General features: G+C 52.0%; 7 protein-coding genes across 7 annotated transcripts; 5 read left to right on the forward strand and 2 right to left on the reverse strand.

The window, feature by feature from the left end:
• Positions 1-2,312: 2,312 nt before the first annotated feature.
• CKM354_001234500 (DNA-directed DNA polymerase delta subunit POL31) lies at positions 2,313-3,806 on the reverse strand (the record flags this gene model as incomplete). Its single annotated transcript, XM_044807865.1, has 1 exon — positions 2,313-3,806. One exon carries the CDS (start codon positions 3,804-3,806, stop codon positions 2,313-2,315), a length of 1,494 nt encoding a protein of 497 aa, XP_044663800.1.
• Positions 3,807-4,220: 414 nt separating this feature from the next.
• Positions 4,221-5,184, forward strand: CKM354_001234600 (uncharacterized protein; the record flags this gene model as incomplete). Its single annotated transcript, XM_044807866.1, has 2 exons — positions 4,221-4,570; positions 4,620-5,184. 2 exons carry the CDS (start codon positions 4,221-4,223, stop codon positions 5,182-5,184), a joined length of 915 nt encoding a protein of 304 aa, XP_044663801.1.
• Positions 5,185-9,661: 4,477 nt separating this feature from the next.
• Positions 9,662-11,446, forward strand: CKM354_001234700 (uncharacterized protein; the record flags this gene model as incomplete). Its single annotated transcript, XM_044807867.1, has 1 exon — positions 9,662-11,446. One exon carries the CDS (start codon positions 9,662-9,664, stop codon positions 11,444-11,446), a length of 1,785 nt encoding a protein of 594 aa, XP_044663802.1.
• An 821-nt stretch (positions 11,447-12,267) lies between these two features.
• CKM354_001234800 (uncharacterized protein) lies at positions 12,268-13,334 on the forward strand (the record flags this gene model as incomplete). Its single annotated transcript, XM_044807868.1, has 3 exons — positions 12,268-12,385; positions 12,822-13,053; positions 13,112-13,334. The coding sequence occupies 3 exons, from the start codon at positions 12,268-12,270 to the stop codon at positions 13,332-13,334; spliced, it is 573 nt and encodes a 190-aa protein (XP_044663803.1).
• Positions 13,335-17,336: 4,002 nt separating this feature from the next.
• Positions 17,337-18,155, forward strand: CKM354_001234900 (uncharacterized protein; the record flags this gene model as incomplete). Its single annotated transcript, XM_044807869.1, has 1 exon — positions 17,337-18,155. The coding sequence occupies one exon, from the start codon at positions 17,337-17,339 to the stop codon at positions 18,153-18,155; it is 819 nt and encodes a 272-aa protein (XP_044663804.1).
• Positions 18,156-18,226: 71 nt separating this feature from the next.
• CKM354_001235000 (uncharacterized protein) lies at positions 18,227-19,764 on the reverse strand (the record flags this gene model as incomplete). The annotated part of the gene is made up of 2 exons (XM_044807870.1): positions 18,227-18,624; positions 18,672-19,764. 2 exons carry the CDS (start codon positions 19,762-19,764, stop codon positions 18,227-18,229), a joined length of 1,491 nt encoding a protein of 496 aa, XP_044663805.1.
• Positions 19,765-20,309: 545 nt separating this feature from the next.
• On the forward strand, positions 20,310-22,362 carry CKM354_001235100 (uncharacterized protein; the record flags this gene model as incomplete). The annotated part of the gene is made up of 5 exons (XM_044807871.1): positions 20,310-20,373; positions 20,432-21,326; positions 21,375-21,611; positions 21,659-21,872; positions 21,934-22,362. 5 exons carry the CDS (start codon positions 20,310-20,312, stop codon positions 22,360-22,362), a joined length of 1,839 nt encoding a protein of 612 aa, XP_044663806.1.
• Between the last annotated feature and the right edge of the window lie 1,339 nt (positions 22,363-23,701).

The raw sequence follows: 23,701 nt of genomic DNA on the forward strand, positions 1-23,701 counted from the left end.
CAAATCGCATGACCACTACAGCGATTTCCTCGTGATGCAAATGCACCGGACAACGCCATACGTTCTTCCCGCATTGATTCTGAACTTCTCTCCACCGGCTTTCCGCTGTATTTCTGTTGCACGCAGCTAATTCGCAGCTCATCTGCATCACAAAAAGTCCACGATATCTATCGTGAACTTGATCAAGCGGCGGCATAGTGGACGGAAATTCGAGCGATCAAGGCATCGATCTATACAGGCGTAGCAAAAGGTGTGCCAGCAATCGGTTGTGACGGGATCTTGTGGTGGCTGGAGACAGATCGAACACTCGTCTGGGGTTGATCGTTGCATTTTGAGGAGAGAGATCAAGCTTGTGGTCGATTGTGTAGCAGCTGTAGGACGGAAGTAGGAAGCTTGTCGGATTGTGAAACAGATGTCGAAGCTCAGACAGTATGAGCTAGGTGTTGTGGAGAAGGGAGTGCTAGAGAGACTTGAGGCGTGCTAAACGAGGTTTATTTATCGATCTAGTGAAAGTAGGAGAACGATCAATATGCGCTCCTGTCTCTCCCATGAGATTGAATGAGACCTGCTCAAGCATATTGAATCATGTCTTTGAGAGTGGTTCAAGACTGTAGTAAGACACTTAATCTTCCAGAATATCCCACTTGCAAGCGGTGTAGTACATCAAACTGCTGCGAGTTCCAGTCATAGCTCGATGTGCCAGCCGACTTGAGATGACGCAGGAACGATATTCGAGGCAAACGTGAAAGCAATATAATAGTTCGCATTCCACATCTGAAGTACAACTCAGCGCTGAACGGTATTGAGACGAAGCTCTAACAGAAATTAAACATACGTGATATCAGCCAAGAGTCAAATTGTCGCCATTACTGTCCCCTTTCTGCCAAAAGGGAGACTAGTGAAAAAGTGAAGGGTTCAACTGTCCTAGCAAATAGTCAGGAAGTCTTCTAAACACGCCTGCCAATCTGCCAATCAGGACGTCCTGGTCGCACAGTTATCCTCCAGACAATTCAGTTCATCTCCATAGCGGCCTCTGCAGATGACAGCTTGATACATTTGTCACAACGCAATACAGCATGCGGCTAGAGTAGAAAATCGTTGACCGGACTGGTTGCTTCATGTCGGCTCCTCCACGATTCAATCCCATTGCTCAGCTCCTAATACTTCGACATCAACCCCACTCGTTCAAATCATGCTTCGCAAATACGACACCGTAATCCAACTCTTATTCCCAAGCTCAAAATCCAAGCGGCGCCAATTGCGTCCGAGGAAAAGCCCATATCGTGACGTACTGCAGCCTCCTGCGACAAGCAGGACAGGACTCGCTGTGATCGATCCAGTGCCCAAGACATTCGAAACAGAAAGTGTGGCCGCAGTTTGTGGTAACGGGGAGCTGTAAGGCATCCATGCAGATTGGGCAGGTTTCTTCTTCAGCAATGAAAGCCATTCTCAAGACGTCGAGATCAAATCGGAAGATAGGCATGAAATGTGATCTGAAGTTGTTTGAAGAGGTGGTGGATTTGAGATTTGTGTGTCGTGGTCGCAGAAGGAGGTTTGGGGTCTGGTTGTTGCAGAGATCTGATAGACGACTGGAAGGGTGGGCCGCAGACCAGCTGCAGCTGTGATGGAAGCCTGTGTGCGGGACGAGGAATGGAGGATTGACTGGCTTGGAATAGCTGCTGGCGAACACCACGGCTTTATGCTTGTTTGAAGTGTTGTCTGTCTGTCATTGGTCTGAAACCCGATTCGGTCTGAGATCTATTTCGACAGTGAGTCAAGACTACTCTAGCAACGGCATAAGACACCGCAACATGTCTCTACTTCGAGCAGTGGTAGTCCGGCATGCGGTTCTATGTCTCACTCCGCTCAATGAGAATCGATTCGACCCAAGCTGGACCCGAAGTTTAAGAATAGTGCCAATCTGTTCAGATCGTGTCGCAGCCAGGATTGCTGATGACTCGCTGAGTACTGCAATCTGGTGAGATGTTTGCACGCGTTCACCGTGTTCTGTACTACTGATCAGACAGAGCATCGGGACGGGCAGAGCTTGCCAGTGGCTTGCGAGATGTGGCGGTGCCAGCTGGGGTCCAACGTTTGGAGTCGTGAGGACAAAACTGCTTCCGTGCTTTTTGTTCAGCGCGACCGAGCAGCGTTGCCGTAGCTGTTTGCTAACCCATCGGAGCTGCGCGTACTGGGCAACAATCTTTGCGTAATCTTGCCACGTGCGTCGTGCGATCCAGGCGACTCGTGATGCTCGTCACAGTTGTGGTGCGTGTGTTAAGAATTCAGCCCAACACCAGTGCGTGAGCTTTTCACTCTGAAAATGCTTCAAACTTCACAATTTCGGTCTTCAGATCCTCCAAATCCAGTAAAACGACCTGCCCAGTCTCTCCGAAGCTTGGCACAGTCATCAGCGTGACTTCTTGCCCTTGAGGCCCTTCAATAACTGTCGTCTCGAATTTCGGCTGATTGCCTACAAAATAAACATGCGGGCACTCCTTGATCACGAATCGGTCTCCGTCCTGGAATGGATAGCACGGCAGCGTGTCGGGCGCAGTCGGAGCGGACAGTCGCCATCGCAGCATTGCTTCCATCATCTCAAGTCTCTCTTCGCCGTCCACATACTTGAAGACATCATCCAGTGTTTGGCCTCCACCGCCGATGAATCGTAGGCCATCCAGATCGAACTCTGCAGGATTCGTGAGGGAGTCGAACCAGCTGCCAGCTGGCTCTTGGGGGTGTGACATGTACGGTCGACAGCGAGCGAACATGGCAGCATGAATGGGCTGCTGCGGCAGACTTGTCGATGTGGGATCTGTTGCGCCTGGGAGGAGAGTGACCGGGATCGACGGGAGGAGTGAAGCGATGTAGGAATCCAGGCGATCTGTAGGTGCGGCATTGTAGGCAGACGCATCGTAGCCATATGTGCGCTTTCCAGACTTCTTGGCTGCGATGACATCCTCTCGAGACGGGATGGGCTGTCCATGGGCAAGGGCGTTGCCTGCAATGATGAGGCGTGAAATTTGCGAAGCTCTTTCCTGGTCCTCGGGAGAGGTCGCTTCGCCGAGGAGAAACTCGGCCAGCAGGTCGAGTAGAAGAGTGTCTCCCTCATCACCACTGATCGACAGCCCAGAAACTATGGCGACTTTGCCGGCCTTCTCTCGCTTCTGGCTGACCTTCTTGCCTTTTACCGCCGCATCACCATCGTCTCTCTCCCAGCGTGCCGGCTGTCGTGGCAGATCTGGTACTCGCAAGTCCAACACTTCGAAGTCGCCATCCACGTTCTCTGTTCCCAACACAGCGACAATTGCTCCTGTCACAAGCAGCACATTACGCAGAAAGCTCCCCGTCAACTTCAGTCGTCCCGACTCATCCTCCAGCATCACTTGTCCCTCACCTCCATTATACTTCTCCCGCGGTGGAGGAGCAGCGATCCAATGCTCTTTTCCGATGTCGTCCAGGACGTTGGGCTTCAGAGGCATCTCCATGTAGATTGTGCCAACGACCCAGCACAAGTGTCCTTGCCGAACGTCCAGCACTCGGTCAACCCTTTTTGCCGCTTCGCCGGCGACCTCATAGTCGGAGAACGCGTCAGTAGCGAGCTGGACCAGCCCTGGTTTCAATTGAGCCAGCCTAGCAAAGTACATGTCGGCATATTGCTGCTGGTAATGTTTGCCATTGCCGCGGGGTAGTGTATATGTCGCGAGAGGGTTGTACGTGCATGCCGTGCGAGTGAGAGGATCGTGAGGCGCGTCCAGTGGCTTTTGTAGCAGCGTTGAGTCGCCAAAGTCTGTCATGGCGGGCATGATCTTGACTTGGGTGAAATGGAGCGCGTGTCGGGCGCGAAAGACGCGAAGTGAAGTGGGCGGAACGCATCGTGCACGTGACTCGGGTAATGGCCTCCGAAAGCCGATCTCGTAGCCGGACTGCTCGAGTCGGCCAATACTCCTGCAAGTTCTTCTACACGCAAGCAGTATCAGCGTAGACCTCAAATGCCTTGGGTGCCAAGGTCCACGTTGACAGTGAATCCTCTCACGGACGATCAATTCCGAGCAGAGGACGGTCTTTGACAAGATGTCCCTCGTAAAAGCTCACGGCCAGGAAATGGCGCAATACGCAACGCCGCCCTACCAATGACAATCTGGAGCAAGCTGTCTATCCTTAAAACCCATCCCTACCTGTGGAAACGTCTTTTGCTGCACAACTTCGTCCATCTCATCATGAGCAGCTACAACCAACGCCAGCTCCAGGCCTACTTCAAGCGCATTCATTTCTCACCAGACCGGTTCCCGCCACACTCACTGTCCTATGTTACCGCTTTGCTTCGACATCAGCTCGTACACGTACCTTTCGAGACACTGGAACTTCATTATTCCGTAGATCGCAGAATCTCCCTGGACCCAGAAGTCCTGTTCGACAAGATTGTGACTCACAGCCGCGGCGGCTATTGCTTGGAAAACAATGCATTCTTCGGCACCGTCTTGCGATCGCTGGGTTTCAGTGCATACGGTGTAGTCTGCCGTATCACCACAGCCACAGTCGGGTTGACAGACGGCGGCTGGAGAGCGATGTAAGTGTGCCCATCGTCTCTTCGGTACGCAACTAATACATCTTCCCAGGAGCCACATGGCCAACATCGTATTAGTCGAAGGCAGCAAGTATCTGGTTGACGTCGGCTTTGGTGCCGATGGCCCTACAACTCCGCTGCTTCTTCAGCATGGCAAAATTGTGGAAGGCCTACGTGGCCAAGACCTGCGGCTTGAGTTGAAGATCCTGCCACAGCACACTGATCCGAGTCAGAAAGTTTGGGTTTACTCTTTTCGTCATGGTAACGATGCTTGGAAGGAGATATACCATTTCTCGGACTCCGAATTCTTCCTAGCTGATTTCGATGTTCTCAATCATTACAATATGACCATTGGCCGCTTCACCAAACTCGTTGTAGCACAGTGCTTCGAAAGCGCTTCGGATCTGGGCGCAGAAGGTCGGCTTTCCGGGAGTGTGTTGCTCAGTCAAGATCGAGTCGAACGACGGATACCGGGACGTACTGCCGAAGTTTTGGAACGCTTCTCTTCCGAACACCAACGTTGTGCTGCCTTCACCAAATACTTTGTGTTGGCCTTGACACAGGAAGAGCAAGACGCTATCTGTGGGACTGATTCTGAGTTGAAGCCTGCAAAGTGAGGCATCGCAGCTGTAACTCGGAGTCGGTATTTGGACAATCTATTGCCGCCCCACATGCCACCAACGGGTATGGGAACGCTTGATCTGCGGCAGTTCAACCAGTCACACGTTGGAGCTGCAACGTGGGCCTCGCGACACCTTGCTTCGAGAGGACATCGGCTGAGAGAATACGAGGAAGATATTTTCCTTGGTCCAAGAAAGGGCAGGTGTGCGACCGACCAATGTTGCTGAGGGATTCTAACAGTATACTTGGAAGTAAGCCATTCACAGTGGAATGGTTGTGGTCAATACCTGGACCCGGCCAGAAAATGGGCATTGCTTTACACTTCGAAGAGCTGCAACTGTCGAGGTCTAGATGCGCTGATAACATGGAGCGTAGTCCCTGGCGCTGTCAGCGCCTGACTGCATGTGTTTGGGCCAGAATTAGTGCTCGGGTAATATCACCAAACAGCTTTGCTGGGCTACGACGGCCGCGAGCGGGCTACGGGCTCAAGATCGGCCACAGGCTCTTCGATGCCGCGACTTGGGTACAGATTGACAGTCACATCATGCAGCGTCGCTTTGCACCGCTTTGCGACTGTCCGTAGACAAGGTCCACAGAGTGATGTACGTGGAGACCTGCCTCTAGGGGGACGGCGAACAACCATTGAGCCTGTGTGCACGAGCCCAATTTGATGCAAGCTACAAGCAATAGCCTGTCAAATTACAGGACACGCAGCAGGCCAGCGTGTAGGGTTGCAAGGATCTGGCCTTCATCACCCTAGGCGCTCACATCGTCCGCACGGGTAAATCGGAGCTAAGGCTCGAAGCGTCACAGCATGAGCGCCCTGCATAATTCAGAGCAGGCGTCAAAAATGTATGAGCATGGTTTGATAGAACTCTATTGGAATACGAGCTACATGACGGCTTGAGGTCGAAGTAAGACTCTTGATGGCACCTCTGCTACTCCGGGTTTCGACGGCTTGACGCACGAAATGACTTTCGTTCGATATGCAAGCGGAAGTACGTCCACTCTGGTGGAAGCAGTCTTCTAGCTCGAAAGGTCGAGCATGGGCACGATAATTCCGAGAACTCGAAGCACGCGGTCCAATCTGAATGTCCAGTACAGTTCCAGCCATGCATCCACTTAGAGTCAGCAAGTCTGATCTACGCTTCCAACGTCGAGTTTCAAGATGCTGACGACAGTCTTACTCCACGTTTCTGACCATGACCATACATGAATGGCATGGGGTTTGCGATCATAACGATAAGTCACGTAGCTTGAGGACCTCGGGCTATTGTTGGACCATGATTCGACTTTGAATACGAAGCCCAACGTATGTGTTATCAAGAAACGATCCATGACTGTTGTAATGCAGAGTGACTCCAGCTATCAGCATGAAAGTCTGTTCTTGCTATAACAGTAGCCTGAGGCCTGGGATGACCTTGATCAGATATACGACAACACATTGGTATACTGAATGCAGCATCAGTATCTGTCGCGGAGTGAGACACTCCGCATGCAATGTCAACATCCAAAGCGCAAGCGAGAAACCGAAAGAGTCCGCGACAAGCGGTATATAACGCGCCATCTGTCACACTTGGAGCAGCATCAAACAAGCTCACAGCAACATCATCGTCACAGCAATCGCCTCCGACCTCAAACAAACCAAAAGTCAAGAAAAGCCCACAATGGCTCGTCTCTCCATCATCGTCGTCCTCCTCATGGGCGCCATCGGCGTCTTCGCCGACAATGGTATCGACCCGCACACGCCACACTGCTTGCCACCATCATGCTATAAATGTAGCAGCAAGGCACGGCTGGTGCAATGCAAGCAACCAGTTTGTCTGCCTGGAACATGTTGTAAGAATTGCCCAGATTCTGGCTCGCTCTTGGCCTGTGAAAAGCAGGTAAGTTAATCGAATTTCACAATCATAAACCGAAGCTTGCACAGCGAGGCTGACACAAAACTCTCCTCAATTGTTTTAGGAGCCACTCAAGTGTAAGACCTCGGCACTTAAGAGAGCGGCTGATGAAGAATTCGCCGCTGAGAATGCTTTGGATGACATCGAGGTCACCATGTAGAAGAGGGTAGAGGTGGTGTGGATTGGCACAAATTCACGCGGAGAGCTATCGACGGACATTCTCTACAGAGCGGTGGGGCCTGACTTGAACGGCGAGCAGCAACGGGAGTTGGAGGTGGATTGGAATACATGGACTTTCCTTAAGACCTAGATATGAGCTTCGTGCTCAAACTTCATGTGGACTGAAGATATCACTTTTCGAGTGGCAGTGCGAGTTCCTTGCAATGCTCCTTATTGATCGTGGCACGAAGGGCCGATGTTCTACGTGCAGATGTTCTAGCCTCCGACGAGCATGAATACCAATTTGGACAGGTTGTGACCTTTTGTGTTAACTCTGTGCCTAAGCCCCCTTCGATTCCCGAGCGAATATCGATCTTCCAACTCGGAGGACCAATATCTAACACGGAGGCTCAGAATCATGATTCTTGCGCTCGGATTACACACAGCCTCTTTGCCCACATAAGCCCCTCTTAAATTCATCTGAGTCTCTTCTGCTCACCATGGCTCTCCTATCCATGTACTCTGACCTGCAGCTCATTAAGCAAGTGCACCGATGAGAACAGCGCCCAAAATTCCGGCCACTGCAATTGCACGAGATCCAGCTCCCGTGTAGGTTAACGGCGTAGCCTTCAGCCCGCGATCACTCGAGGTAGTGGCAGCAGTCGAGGTAGTCCTGATGTTGATTGAGGCGCTAGTGGTCGAGGTGGTCTCAGAACTCTCGATACCAGTCGCGGTATCGCTCGTGGAGGATTCCATGGTGGTGGACAAGGAAGTTGCTGGATCCGATGTCATTGAATCCGGACGAGGATCAACTGCGGTAGTAGAGACTCGGCCGGACGCGGTGGCGGCGCAGGGGGCGGCGCTAGGCAGCGTGGTCACACCGTACGAGCCACACAGGAGGTAGGCGAAGCTAAGAACCTCTGCGCACGGTCTGAGTTACTTCCGGGCCGGCAGAATCGTGGAACGCGCCATTTTGGCCCGACTGGTCACGGCTCTCCGACACGCAGAATGAGAGATTCTCGATAAGCAGAGTATTGCTGCAAATACACACGATATCGACCTCGCTGCAGCCTCCAGAATCGGTGGCGCAGCCTTGCGCGCACTCTGGCAGGCTGGGGATCTCCTGAGCGAGAGCGAGAGTGACCCTCGCGAGGAGAGTGAAAGTTACCAGCGCCGACATGACAGGGCCATGTATACAAGCTGCTCTGCTATCAACAAAAGATAGAGCAAGATGCGCGCGACAAGTGCAGCAGTAAGTGCACTTATGCTGAAAGCACAGCTTGTCAATCGGGTCACCTACAAGGGTTGCCGACCTAGCGTGGATAGTAGATGAAAGTACGAATCGACACTCTACTCAAAGAAGGAGACATGGGTCGAGCAGCTAAGGGTACGGCCGTGAGGCGGTCAGTTTATCAACTCAGCCTTGCCGGTGCCTGCACGGCAGGTACTGTTATGCGAGACGTCCAACATCGACAAACCTAGATAGCAGCCTCCACCAATCTCTTGACACACTGGCTCTAAGACGTGCTAGCGCGAACTTGTAGACTTTCCACATCTCAGCCTGATCGGATCTGCAGGCCATCAGGCGATCACATTATCTCACAATCGATGCAGCAGTGCAGTCGGTTCTGCCTTGATTACGATGCGAAATTTTCGTGTCGGACGTCAACGCGCTGGAACACATTGGAGTAGCATTGGGCAGACTTAGTTCTACTGCCCTAAGTTTCGATGTTCGGGCCGAGAGCTCAAACGCCAAGACGTAGAAGATAGTCTAAGCGCCCTTGGCACTCTAGCGCTGCGTGCTGCGATACCACACCGCACGTGGATATACTTTTGGCTTCATGGCCCGCAAGCCACTGCAGCTGCATTCCATCGACTCGCCACCTGTTTTTACCTAATCTTCGCAGCGAAGACTTGGAGGAGTTGCGAGAACATGGACCTCATGTACCACGAAGCGGCTAGCAGTAGCCGCCAACAAGGCGACGAATGAATTCTGTCGTCAATTTTCCAACTTCGTGGGCGGCACGCACTTGCTCTGTAGCCTTTGTGAAACGACTGGCTGTCCTCGCGCCAACCTCAAACTCCGTGTCAAGTCATTCGCGCTGCACAGAAATTCTGGCCCGCTCCGGCACGCCAACCTGCAATAGCCGGGGCCAGCCTGCGAGACAACTGGATGTTTCCGCCCCAACTGGGAGCCTGCATTCAGGTCATCTGCAGATTGTTGGTCAGTTCTGACAAATCTCCCAACGGGAAGCTCCAGCCCACGACATAGTGCGTTGCGGGCGCGCTGCACTGCCTCTTCCATTTCCAGTACAGTGCCAGTTCCCTGGCTGCATTAATTGCGTGACCTTCGAGAATAGTTGTCGCTGGGGACGACTCGGTGCCCCCAGCTCTCAGCACTGAACCAAGTCTTATGGACATACAGACCATGATTGTTGACCAACAGCGAAGGGCAGCCCCAAAGTGGCTCTGCGTTATGCTCGCAACAGCCGTCGTCGCAACACCCGTCCAAGTTCCACCAGGAAGTCGCAATTATGGCCTCGATGGCCCCTGGACTTCTTTGAGAGTATTTGTGAGCCGAGACTACGAACGCGAAGCATACGATCCCAACAAGTACGACGCGTTCGATGTATTTCCTGGAGGTTGGCTCGCGAGCATACTGCCTACGGTTGTCATGTGTGATGGAAACCCAAACTGCGGCACCGGAGGCAGGTTCAGTCCAAACACAAGTATCCCTGAAGACCTGCAAACTGCTTTCGTCCCAGAGGTGCGCAGAGCCAATGGCGGTGGCAACATGGACATGAAAGGACCGATCAGGCCACACTCACTCGCGATCCCGGGTCCGAATGGGGCAAATGCGACACGAAATATCGTACCAAACTCGGGGATCGTTGCCCTCACATCCGGTAAATATGTCATCGGAGAGAACCAGTCAAACGGGCCACCTATTGAAGTAGGATACTTGACACTGGGCGGACGTGGGGCTTGGGGAATCACTGGTGTGGATCACTGGCCTCCAGGATCATGGCTGGCCAACCAAAGTGTCACCACGTCGAACAGCTTTGGATTGCACGTCGGATCGGCAGCTCTCAACTATTCAGCCTCTATGTACTATGGCGGTTACGATCGGGGCAGAACAATCGGCCCCATCGTCGAGTTCGGCAGGAGTGCAGCATATCTCCAGGACATAGTCATTGGTGTCGAAACAGGAGGGTCTCCTTTTTCTTTCAACGACACGAAAACAGGCCTCCTCCGGAATGGGCAGGGCGAGCAGAGTTCCATCCCAGTATCTTTCCAGCCCATCGAGTCTTACCTTGCGCTTCCACGGCCGACTTGCGAAAGGGTAGCAGCGCTACTGCCTGTGACATACGATTCGACTCTCAATCTCTACCTGTGGGATACCGAGGACGCGCGATACACGACCATCGTATCGTCGCCTGCATATCTTGGCTTTGTATTTTCACCCTCTGTGACTTCTTCGCAACGCGTCACCATCAAAGTGCCTTTTCGACTTCTCAATCTGACGCTGGACCCACTCTATTCCGGTCGAACGTCCGCGACTCCCTACTTTCCATGCCAACCTTGGGTCCCATCAGAGCAACTTACATCTGATGATGACTGGCCGACGGAGGGCACGTATGTTCTGGGCAAATCTTTCCTACAAGCAGCTTTCTTTGGCCGGAACTGGGAGAACAGCAAAGGGTGGATCGTGCAGGCTCCTGGTCCGGGCGTGATGCGAAACGGTCTCGCAGAAGATATTCGGGACATAAATCGCGATGATACTACTATTGATACCAACAGTGATCTCGGCCTTTTCGCCTCGTCCTGGTCGGATCACTGGACACCACTCGGCAATTCAACGAGTAATGATGGCAGCAACACTGACGACAACGATGCCGGCCTGTCGACAGGTGCAAAAGCTGGAATAGGCGCTGCTGTTGGGATAGCTGCTCTAGCTGCCATATCTGTGGCCTTGTTTTTCATTCGGAGACGACAGCCGGCATCCAGATCTCAAAGGTCTCAGGAGACTCGGGATGTCCAAGACATACAGATCCTGGATTCAGGCCACAAAGGCATAGATTACTACCCCATAGCCGCAGTCGAAGCTCCATCTTGGACAACAGGTCCTCGCGAATTGGCAGCTCACAGTGAGAGGCAGGAGTTAGCAGGTCAGAGTAGAAGGCAGGAGCTAGCTTAGCGTGCCACACCGATCCTGGTATCAATAGATAGAAATGCTCCCACGTGCTATTCTTGCATCGTTACTTCATCCCAAATGTTTGAATCTCGCCCAGCACCTCTTCTCTACTTGTGTATCTTTTGTCGCCTACTACGTGCTCAAGATCAATTTCAGAACCTTCCATGCCATCACCAACTTGTGTCACAGCTCACGCCCTTGAGAGGATTATCTGCTACTGCCAGACTCAACCGCTCTTGTTGGCAAGCCTTCATCTGGGTCCCATGGACGCTTACGAGCTTCATATCTGGCCTGGCTGGTGTGCAGGAACACTCTCGGCAAGCCGACTACCATAGTACCAAGCAGTGAAAAGGGCCTCGAGATTAGCTGGCTGACGCAGCGCTTCTGCTGCGGTCGCTCCTTCTGTGCCTCTGTCTCTTGTTGCATTGTTGGTCGCTGATATTTCAGCTTTTGACTGCCAGCCCCATGTTCTGCGATCGTGCTTTCGAAGTCGAGATCCTGCGCTCCAAGCCTTTCAAGCAGTAAAGTGAGATGCTGGTTCGCGGCCTTAAGATCTCGTAACTCATCGTCAACTCTCCCGCCATGCTCAAGTCGCTCGTATTCGCGTGCAGCTTGCTGCCTATCGACGTTCTTCAGCTCTCTGTGGAATTCATTCGTGGCGATCCAAAATTACCGAACGGGCACGGGGCGTAGAGAGTGAGCTAGCATATGCCGACTTGAGTTCCGAAGGCTTCATATGGCATTCTGAGCCATTGGAGTTGAACGACTACTTTTGGCCAGGACAAAACAAAGCAGTTTTCTATGTTGCTGTAACTCCTTCGTTCATGGAAGTCATGCTAGATGGCAGTTTTATCTATGGTCGACCATCACCATGCGCGATACGATCAAACACGAGTGAGGACGATGTGCAGAAATGCTTCAGCGGGTCGAAAGTGGATTCAAGTATGCTGTCAGTGCAGCATGCACAGCTCCACTTGAATTGAAAACCTACAGTTCGCCGACGGAGCGCAAGAAGTGCGCTTCGAGCTATTGAACGCATCGGAGCAGACGCTGGACACAATATAGCCTATCACCGGACTGCCGAAAGACGCTCCCGAGCTGTACAGTGACTCTTCGATACAAAGGCCATGCGACCATCTCGGTAATTATGGAAACCGTGGACCTCATAAGCATATCATGGCTATGTGCCGCTATGGCGAGACTTGCACACATAGGTGTAGCAGGCCAAATTTTTGCCTCTCTGCAGGTGTCTTTGACTTCACTGTGATACGCGACATGTCTCACACGGCGATCCTGCATGCCAACCTCGAATTGATCACCAGAAGTCTGGAATGGCAGTAAGATGCAGAGTCGGGCCGGCGTCTCACAATGAATTCAGCAATCGCTAGCACTAGTCTGGTGCAGTCGCCGGAGCTCGAGTGGATCGAAAATCTGGGCATTCTCGACGAAACGTGTTCGCCGTTGCAACAAATGCGGCCTCCATGGAACGACTCGGTCTACCGCGGCTTGACAAATCGGAGAAGCTCTCAGGGGAACTCACCATCACAACAGGCATCGGAACAACTCTTTCATCATATTACAATAAGTCTCATGAGCGAGCTGGAGCTGAAGTGAGTCCGGGCACATCTACCCGACCGACGAGAACACGCTGACGAGTGGGCTTTCTAGCTACAACGAGATCTGTGAATTCCGGCCAAACGGAACAGAAGTTACGCTCGCTACCAGAAACAACATCTATGTCTACACTCGACGAAAACTCTGGCTGGCCCACGGGATCTCCATCGGAGTCACGCTCTTGACCGTCTCATTCGGTCTGACAGCCATCTTCGCCAACAGAGCGCATTCCAGCCACGAGTTCTCTGCTTACTTGGGATTATCAAGAGATGCGTAGTTGAGCACAGCTATCAGTCATCAGGACCCGAATGGAAGAGATTCAATGCCGGCTTATGCTGGTCGTGCTGTGGTCAAATTTGGCCGGCGAGGTGATGTGGCGGATTACAAGGCTTTGCCTCGATCGTCGGATTTCGGAGGAAAAGTGAACACTGGAGATTAAGACTCATGGTTTAGATGAGGTTCGCAGACATCGACCTAGTTGAGAGATAATTTCAGTCCATTCATGCGTCTACGGGGAAGTGCAAGCCATGAGCCGATTCAAAACACTGACTTGATTGATTCTTTGCTCCATTATTACGGCTCCAACTGCTTAGCGGAGCTCATAAAAGATGTCACGAATAAGATGTACATCTGGTCGCGTCTGATCTCCGGTCTGGATAGCGTACAACAATAGACGACTCGAAAGGAGTTGCAGACGCGAAATCTAAGATGCCCTACAAGCAGAAACTTTGCTTTCGGAACACACTTGTGTATGTGGTCAGCCCGGAAATGGGAAAGTAGCAGTATCTTGTTGCGCAGGATTGACCAAGTTGCAAAAGCCCTACGCTTTCTGCTCCAGTCCCAATGGCAATAGCGATATTTCTCAAACCCGCTTGGCGTCCATTCGCTCGTACATGTTCTCGAGCTTCTTACGACTATACTGCGTTACTCCGTTCATGACCACTGTCCATTATTTGATTTCGCCAAACAAAGCCTACAGCTCGTTGACTGACTATCTGTATATCATGGTGGAGATGATTGTACAAAGGTAAGAGTAGATGACGGGCTAGTTGCCCTTGGTGATAGGGTACGCCCGGTGAACTGGACTGCGCCGTTCAGGTCGCTCCTCAAACTGTAATCAGGATGAGAGCACTAAAGTGCGGTCCCCAGAAGTAGAAGCGGATCGGTGTTCTTGGTTGGACCATACCAAACACCGGAAGGGACTCAGACTTACCGTGCGTGCATGCACTTCTTGCATCATCAAGTTTCCGGTGCTATTAGCTCTGGCTCAAGAAATTGGACGCTGCGAATAATCAATCCGAGATCCTGCAGTTTCTATTTTCAGGGGCGTGACCGCACCAACATGTCGGTGAACCTGACTCCTATCTATTCCAGCGACCTCTGTCTGCATATGTCCACGAGCTGACAGGAACACTGCGAGTCTGCTTCAGTCATGTGCTGCTGCCAAAATTGTGGTAATTGTATCCTGTTTCAAGTTTGTTTACATCCGCAATTTCTGCCCAGTCGGGCTACACATAGCTCATACCGCGTCTCGATCCTCCTCCAGTATCTTGTGCGACGCTAATCATTGGCTCTAGAGGGGACAGGAAGCGAAGTAGTCCAGATCGTTCTGCTATTTTGGGCTGTGCTCCCGTCTTACTATCTTGGGCAAACGCTAGCACGATGATGATAAAAGAAGGCCAGTGACCAAGTTGCGGACCAAAGGCGCAGCTACACATCGAAATAATGACGCCCAGCCGTCAAACTCATCCTGCTATTGATGATATGATAAAGCGATCGACATGTCACGTTAAGTGGGTGTACTCAAGACAGTCTCAAAATTGAGGCCTAATGATCAAGGCGCAACGCCCTCTGATTGATTTTGTAATCGGGGGAATCTCGAGATTGAAGCGACACACGTCGAGTGATCAGTGACAGCGCTTGAACAGCATCGCTTCGCGTGATCTCATTGGTCGCGCTCTTTATCGACTTCCGGGAAAGGCTGACGATGGTTACCGCCGGAGGCAGACCGAGCCAGCAGCCTTCCTCTGAGCTGATTGATTCGCAGTGACATCCCAGCTTACGCCTAAATGCTGCACTGCTGCATCGTCGATCGTTGAGCATTCGAACAGCATCGGAGCATGGCTCTCAATGCAATATCTGACGTCGTATACTGCCTGTCTATCACTCAGCTTTGCGAACCTTTTGTGGCTGAGGTCGCGTCCGAATGGTTGACGTGGAATGCTGTTGTCCAGAACTGTGCTCTTCGCTCTTGATCCTTCCACAGCCTTGCCGGGGCGCGGGGCATTGTCATGCAGAAGCGCAATCAAATGTTCTGGCTTGTAATATGCGCACGCGCACAATGTCACTCCTTGGCATACCATGCGAGTGTGTACTAGCACACATTGTAGACTTTCCACATCTCAGCCTGATGGGATCGGCGACTCGCATTCGCGTTTTCCTTCACCGCTGCGTCGATACAATGTGGTTTATTCAGCCACGTCGTTCATCGATTTGTGTTCGGTGTCGATTATCGTAGACTGGACAGCCCGCTTGGGTAGCATGGCACTGACCTAGTCCCAGGACCTAGTTTTGAGTTTCGAGGAGGATACGCTTGTGCCGTTGCATTAGTCCGGTCGCTCTTGGCGCATTAGATTAGCGCAGAATTTGACATCACGCGTGGGCTGTGGCTACATGCCCTCGCCAATGCAGCCTTGTCACACACTCCTTCTTGTCCAGACCTTGCTTGCGACGAAAACCCGAATTTCGGCGGAGCATATGTCCATTTTGCACGAACGAAATGCTTCCCTGCAGTATTCTTACTCTACAAACAAAAGTCGGGCTCGCGATCGATGGAATCCCATGCGCCATCGATCCATCATTTCCTAGCCTCGGCTTACCATTTTTTTTTAACAGATTGTGTTTGACTTTATCCTGCACTCTAGTTACTGATCTCGGGGAATGCAGCATCATGTTCCCTGCGTTTCCGACGAACCAGCATGAAGACGATCCCTCCCACCAACGCTATAGCACCAACCCCTCCTACAACGCCCCCTGCAATAGCTCCTGTGTTCGGAGTATCTTCCTGTTCACTACTTGATTCTGTCGGTGCAGCTGGTAGCGGTGGCAGTGGTTCAGACGAAGAGGGACGTGCGACAGAGCCAGTAGCTGTAGATACGGCAAATTCGGAGGTGTCTGTATCGCTTGTTGTTGATGTGCCCGTGATGCTCGCGAATCTTGTGATAGACACAATTGATGTCTGGATCGCTGTGCTCCGCAATGTCGTCTCAAAGGTGTCTGTGACACGGGGCCTCTGATTCAGGTTGATAGTCCTATCCGAAAGAAAGCACGCGTACCGCGTGTACGTTGTTCTGTCGGCCCAGGTTATGTACGAAGTCCCACAGAACGAATTACTTTTCCCACTAGCAGCAAGTCAGCACGTTGTCGATTTTTGTGTGATCGCGAGAACGAACCACAACAGCGTCTGGCTTGTCTGTATCGCATACGTCCCTTGATTATCATTCGTTGAATAATCCTCACAGGCCGTTTCAGGAGTACAGCCCGATTCAACTGTGCCACCGCTGCCCGTAGGACAGCAGGCCAGATGGCTATTGGCAAATCTTGAACGATAGCCAGTGCAAATATATGGACTGTCGAAATTGCCGTCAGTGAAGCCACAAGTCGTCCCCTGCGCTTGTCGGGCGAATAGGTTGCGCATGTCAACAGCGCCAAAAATCTCGCTGGATGGTGCCTGCGTTGGCTGTGGGTAGCATTCTTCTTTGACTGGACCAGCGTCCACAGTTTGCGTTGGAATCGATTGCAATTGGACAAGGGCTATGCCTTTTGCTGCCACAAGCAAGATAATCAGCCGTGAGGCGAACGACATCGTCTGGTAATGGGTGAATTGCTCTCAGACTAAGTCAAACGGAGATGTTAATATAGATGCGAAGGCTACACTGAAGTCATTCAGCCTTGATAAACCGCAGCACAGCTCAGGTAATGAGCCACCACGCTTAAGCTCAGCGGGTCGACCCACGCTTATTCCAAGTTCGAGACTGCAGATCGTAGAGCTACGTCCCGCGTGGCTGTGTGTGCACTAATCACGCTGCTGCAAGCGAATGACTCAATGGGCCGGCGGCCTCTTGTCTTCCACAGTCCGTGCTGTGTAATCGCCGCACTCTCTCAGAGGCTACCGTGTCCCGTGTCCTCACCACTGTCGCACTTCAAGACTACAGTATTGATATAGTTGATTCAGCGCTGATCCAACGGACCGCGACAATTTCGCACGCTCCCAGTCACAATGCTGGATCCTCTCACTGCGACGGCGGTCACAGGATTCGGAGCCGCTGCAGCATCGACACTGAAAACTGTGGAGAAGGTCTTCGAATTTATCGCGGTCGACCAAGCTGCCACGGATCTCCTAGAGACAACGCGGCAAATCAATACTCAGTTAGAGTATGGGAGAACACTGCGACGCCAGAAATCCATGCACCTGAGTAAAGATGAGAAGCATATGATCGATACCACCTTTGATGCCACCGAAAAAGCCGTCTACGGTGTCGCATGCCTGATCGAGCCTGCGAGAGTAGATATGCAGGTTTCCGGGGGTGAAGTGAGCTTTCCAACACGAATGCAATTCGTGTTCCGACATACTGCCCAGATACCCGTGAGCCTTGCAAAACTCGGAATCGCTGGGTCAAGCCTGAACATGGTTATCTCGCTACTCTCAAGCAAAGAATCGTCCTCAGCCGCCGTCAGGAACTCCAGCCAGCGGGACACTCATTCTCCTCCAACGTACCAGGAGAGTCAATGGCTTCACGCATCACGCCAGAAGATCCTTCGACGTCGCGCCAGCGCTATTGCAGAGAGAGTCACTCCAACATCAGGATCAAACAGAACTAGCTCTTACGCCAATAGTATAGCAGAGCTTCCTAACGAGACCATAAGTGTGAACCGTGAGAGGATGGTCGAGAATGATTTTGCGGGGTTGATTCCCATCGAGCTTTATGGAACGTCGGAAAGGCCGGGCGGCGTTACGCCTCTCGTAGAGAGCAATGGGAGATTGACAGGGGTTGCAAGGAGTCGTTCGTGGTTGGGATATCATCTCCATCCACGTTGACGTGATTTTTTCTTGTACTACAGAATGCCATCACCGTCGATTGCCAACACTCGATTCCACATACTGTCACCTCAGAGAGATTCCTCAACAGCTGTTATGAGGACCTGTGGCTTCTCAATAACCCGGCCCTGCTCGTCATTGACCTTGATCAACTCCGGAATGACCCTGACGCGACGAGAATTCATACTGTAGCGTCGCTCGGAGTGCTCCCATGATGTTTCGTACACACCACGCTGCTTGAACACCATCTCTGCTACGCCGACCGCGTTAGTCAGCAGTTCGACGAGGTGCTGCCGTGTTCTCATCTCGTCTTGGGATTTGTTCCGCCATGGTTCGAAGGCAGCGCTGAATGCCTCAGCCATGTCTGCTACTGCTTGTGTTTGCGATGGGTGGTAGCTTTGGCCTGCCTGTGGTTCGGACCTAAAATATGTTGTCAAGGCTTTCCACTTCGCATAAGCTTGTCGAATAGCTATTTGAAATCAGTAGAATCCCCATGTTAGTCTATGAATCACTTACCAATGGCTTGTGGGTTATTGCCGTTGACAGCTGACTGGTCGACCGCGACCATTGCAAATTCCGGTGGTAGTAAGGATGCCACTGAGCCACTGTCGAGTCCCGAGCTCTGTGTGATCATGTATGCCAGACAATGCTTAATGATGGACGAAGGTGATGCCGTTGCGTGCATCAATGTCGCAAGGTTCAACTTCAGATAAGGAGTTTGTAGCTTCGCCAGGACTGTGGTCTCATCGACTCCCAACTCAACCTGTGCGTTTGTGTAAAAGTTTTCCACATGCAGGTGCACCCCATCAAAGAGTTCCTTCACTGCACTTTGAATCGCACGATCGTCAAGATCCTGTGGAAGATACTGCTCCCATGCATGCACTGCCTTCGACTTCCCGTCGTCAGCTCGACGAGCTGCTCCAGCAGCTCCAAGGCCCAGGAGGCGACTATTTGACAGCCTTTGACGATCACTCGTTGCGCGGGATCTTCGTTTTCGCATCCAGATGAACATTCCAGCAAAAGTCAGCAGAAATGTTCCGATGATAGCGCCAACAAGTGCACCTGCCATTGCTGCACTTGAGATGCCTGAAGACTGGGGTCCTTTAGGCTGCGACGCTCCCAAAGCTGTCGTATTTGCTGTAGCAGAAGTGCTCAAAGTTCTTGTTTGGCTCTGCCCGCTGGAACTTTCCGCTTGAGCGAGGGCGCTCGAGTCCGGCGTCGTGGAAGCTGCTGCGCTGTGATCATCATACGGATTGGTCGCAGAAGTGTATGCTAGGCTTGTAGTGGCGGATACCGACGGTTCAGTCCTGACCTGGGTTGATACCGTGGTAAGCAGGTCTTCTACACGCGTGCTTGTCACGGGGTTGTCCAAGAACATAGCAGGTCCACGGGACTCTCTCTCTTCGGGCGGTATATACCCGCCGTTACCTTTATTTGCGTTCTGCACCGGACTCTCCGTCTCCTGCTGTTCTTCGACAGAGGTAGGACTCGGCGCATTCTCTTGATCCGTATTCTGTTCGTTGCCTGTGGTCGCACCCAAGCCTGCTCCGGGTCTGCTACCCTCTCCGTCGCCCGAGGTTTGGCCTTGATCCCCTGTGACAGAAGACATGTCGATCAGACGAACAATGTCGGAAAGGAAGCCCGTATCACTGGCCTCCTGTGTGGCCAGCCGTGAAGTGGTAGTTAAAGCGCTATATCAGCAGTTGCAGCTAGCAGCACACCTGTGTTCGTTGGGAATCAGGGCAGCGTGAGCGAAAGCGACACTAATCAACTGTGGAACACACGGAAGAGGCAGCACCTCTGATCGCAGCCTCCTTCGCTACTATCGCGCGTTGGTTGGACGCCGGGTGCACAGCCTTGCGCGGGCGCGTCCTGCGGCTAGTGTCACAACACTTGGCGATCGTCTACGATCGCTGCAAATAGCTCAGTCTCGGCGTGCATGTAACTAACGAAGCCACAAAGTCATGTCGGCGGGCGGCCTATGTGCATATGTAGCTCCACGAACTGGCGCTCCGAAGCCCATTAGCGCACGCTCATTGCGTGAGAGCCTCGCCGTCAAAACTCCATAGTGCACGCTCTCCACTCCTTAAACGAGAGCGCTCGCATTGAGTTCTGAGTCGCTGTGTGCCTTACAGCAATTTGCGCCCGTCGAACATGGCACCCACGGCCTGGGTGCCAGACGTTGTGGTCGGCATTGATTTTGGCATGACTTGCACAGGTATTTACCGAATGACCTGATGAATGACTGCGTTACCCTAACACGAATCCTACGACAGGCGTGGCATACTCAAGTGCTCCGGAATGGACTGACCCAAAGACCATCGTCCGCTGGCCTGGAAGGGCTACACATGAGACGCGAAACAAAGTCGACACTTGCATCGCATATGACGCCCGCTTCCAATCACTTCGGAGCTGGGGATTCGAGTGCAATGAGAATGACTTCGGAACCGATGTCAATAAGCTGTTCAAGCTGTTTCTAGATCCACGATTCATTGATGAGTCTGGATTTGCACCGGCATATAGCGAAGTCCAGCGTTGGTACGTGGATTATCTAAGCTGCTTGTATGCTTATGTCAAGAGCTACTTACAAGAGCGGATGGCTCGCTTTGCGTTGAAGAACGTGGAATGGGTCTTCTCGATCCCCACGACATGGAAAGATCCGAGTATGATCGCTGGAATAGAGAGTATGATCAGGGATGCTGGCTACGGCAAGGAGCTTCATCACAAGGTTGCTATCTCGTTGACCGAAGCCGAAGCTGCAGCAGTGTATGTGTCCAAGCAGTCAATGCAGAGAGGTGACATATTCCTGGTGTGCGATGCTGGTGGTGGGACAACGGACGTCAATGCGTTGAAAGTGACTGCAGCAGCGAGAGGGAAAACGCAGCTTGAACCCTTGCACTGGAACGAAGGTGCTTTCATCGGGTCCACGCTGATCGACTTCAAAGTTGAGAAGATATTGTCCGATCGGCTACGCATGATTCCACTGGAGCTTACTGACGATGTAGAATCCATCGTTAGAGATATGATACAGGGCAGGTTTCTGTCATACAAGTGTGCGTTCGGCAGTGGAGGCATGGACGTACCAAAGTTGACGTTCCCTGTGCCCGGCATGCAACCAAATCGTGACATACCTCATGCTGGAATAGAAAATTCCAGGTTGGTTCTGTTGAGGTATGTTGCACGAGTGCCCTTCTACCGGCCGAGCTGACAATCACGCAGCGACGAGCTCCGGCAAATATTCGATGAACAGATCGAGCGTATCTGCGAACTGATCGACTTGCAACTCAAAGCTGTCAAAGACGGCCACGATGCAGATAGCGTATCGTACCTGGTACTTTCTGGTGGACTTGGCAGCTCGCCTTATGTGCGTCGGAGGATAAGAGAACGTTATGAGCACTCTACGAAAACCCAATTCGACACAGCTCGAGGCATGGAGGTACTGTTAGCGAGTGATCCGTAAGTGAGGAATGGCGGGTCAGAAGGCAGATACTTACGATGCGTAGACAACTAGCAGTCGCTCATGGCCTTGTGATGGCAAGGACGCAGGCATTGCGCGGAGGTCCGGAAGTACTCTCGACTCGTAGATCTCCTGTCAGCTACGGAGTTCTCTGTCGGGAAGTCTATGATAGCAAAAAACATCAAGGAGAGGATGTTACCAAGGACGCGTTCGACAAGAAACGATATGCGGAAAAACAGGTGCACTGGTTCATAAAGCAGGTAGGTCGCCATTGTAAGCCCCCCGAAAGGATGATGTTCCTGACTGACAGTGGTTATTTAGGGCCAGACTGTTGACGTGAAAGATCCCCTTACCCAACGTTTCCGACATAAAACGCAATACGGGCGGCAGCATGACCCATGGCGCACCAAGATTGTAATGTCGGCCCTGCCACCTGCACAACTACCTAGGAGTGCTAAGCATCCAGGCGTGAAACAAGTCTGTGAGATCGAAACAGTGCTGGACTTATGCGATATGAGCCTGAAGAATGACAAATGGTACAATCTGCGGAAGATGTATCATTACGCAGAATTCGATGTGAAGCTCTTTGTGGGCACAGGCTTGCACTTTGAGATTTGGGGGCAGCAGGGCTGTAAGAGTAAAGGACACGAAGAGATTCAAGTCGATTGGGAGGCCATTGAATATGACCAGAAATCATTCGAGCGGAGGGATGGACGAAGGGACTTCGCATCGTCCATGATGCTTGCATGAACTTTAGGGTCATAAATTGCCCTTAGATAGCTGAAACACCTTCACGACTCAATTCCTCCGTCATATTCTCTTAATGATCGAGCAGTACGGCTCTTGAGAACTTCCTCCTGTCGTAGTCCATTCATAAACGTAAATCACAGCAGTATAAATGCTGAGGCCCACGAAATCCGGAGCACTGAGTCCGGCGGATCAGATATGCTCGTAACATACAGCTGAGCTTCGTGACTCGCAGTAGATCCTCACGAAGTGCATAGGACAGATATGTTGGAGTTCCAAATTCAAATCTACAGACTGGTCCGTGGCGGGATTAGGCATGCTAAGGAGCACTCACTCTGTCCTCAGATTGCGCTCTAGAGCACCCCACGATCTAAGAATTCATATGCGGCTCGTGGAGGTGACACGAGGTGCATTGCATCTGAGTGGATCAACAGGCTTGCCAGCCTCATTGTGTAGCGCGGATCGAGCCTCGAAATGGCGGTTCATAGGCTCAGCCTGAACTTTACCGCTGCCTTCGACACACAAAAGGTTAAGATCTGTCGTGGCTTTGTGTTCCCCGCTCGAATGATTGCTGCTGTAGGTTCAAAAGCAGTGTCTGGTGAGCGAAGATTGTGGCTGTGATTTGTGATCGTCAGACTTCAACAGCCTTGCGATGGGGCCCTGTGATCGGCGACTTCTAATTCGGCTTGGAGAGACGGGATGAAGGCACTTGGGCTCTTCCAGCCCCCTCAACTGTGCAATAGCAATCACCTTGGCACGCCATTTCATTGCGATTCCGAGAGTAGACAGTATATGCGGGGTCCGGACGCCATTTTTGTGACACTTTGGTTGTTCTTGCAGCTGCCAAGCAGGTGAGTGACCTGGTCAGGTCAAATGCAGAGCGCCGCCAACATGAAAGCCTTGCATCTGGCAAGGCTGAGTACCTCGTATTCTCGGGATAGATCGATCTTCGTTCCAGTGTAGGGAGCCACGTGGCGAGCCGTGTGATGCCATGCGAGGCCAGGCGAGCTAGGCCTCAAATTTGAGGTGGAGTAGCCGATACTAGACGTGCGGTGTCGAGCCACCAGAGGAAACTTAGCTCCATAGAGGTCGCCAAAGCCGCCAGGCTGAGAAAAAAAGCGAACTTTGGACAAGGCTGTGAATCCCAAAAGAGGTATTGGGTCTTGGCGGGTCTTGGCGTCCTTGGAGTAGTCCGGGCCTTCCAAATGGATAGAAGTGCATGATCTCAATTTGCTGTGCAGTCGCAGTCGATACGCTCTTTGCTCAGGCACGTGTGGCATATATGGTTCATTGGAAAGGATTCTGTCAACACCTTTGTCTCGATTGCTGATCGTGTCACTAA

This window comes from Cercospora kikuchii (genome assembly GCF_019650295.1).
Source record: "Cercospora kikuchii DNA, contig_00009, whole genome shotgun sequence".
NCBI lineage: Eukaryota > Fungi > Ascomycota > Dothideomycetes > Mycosphaerellales > Mycosphaerellaceae > Cercospora > Cercospora kikuchii.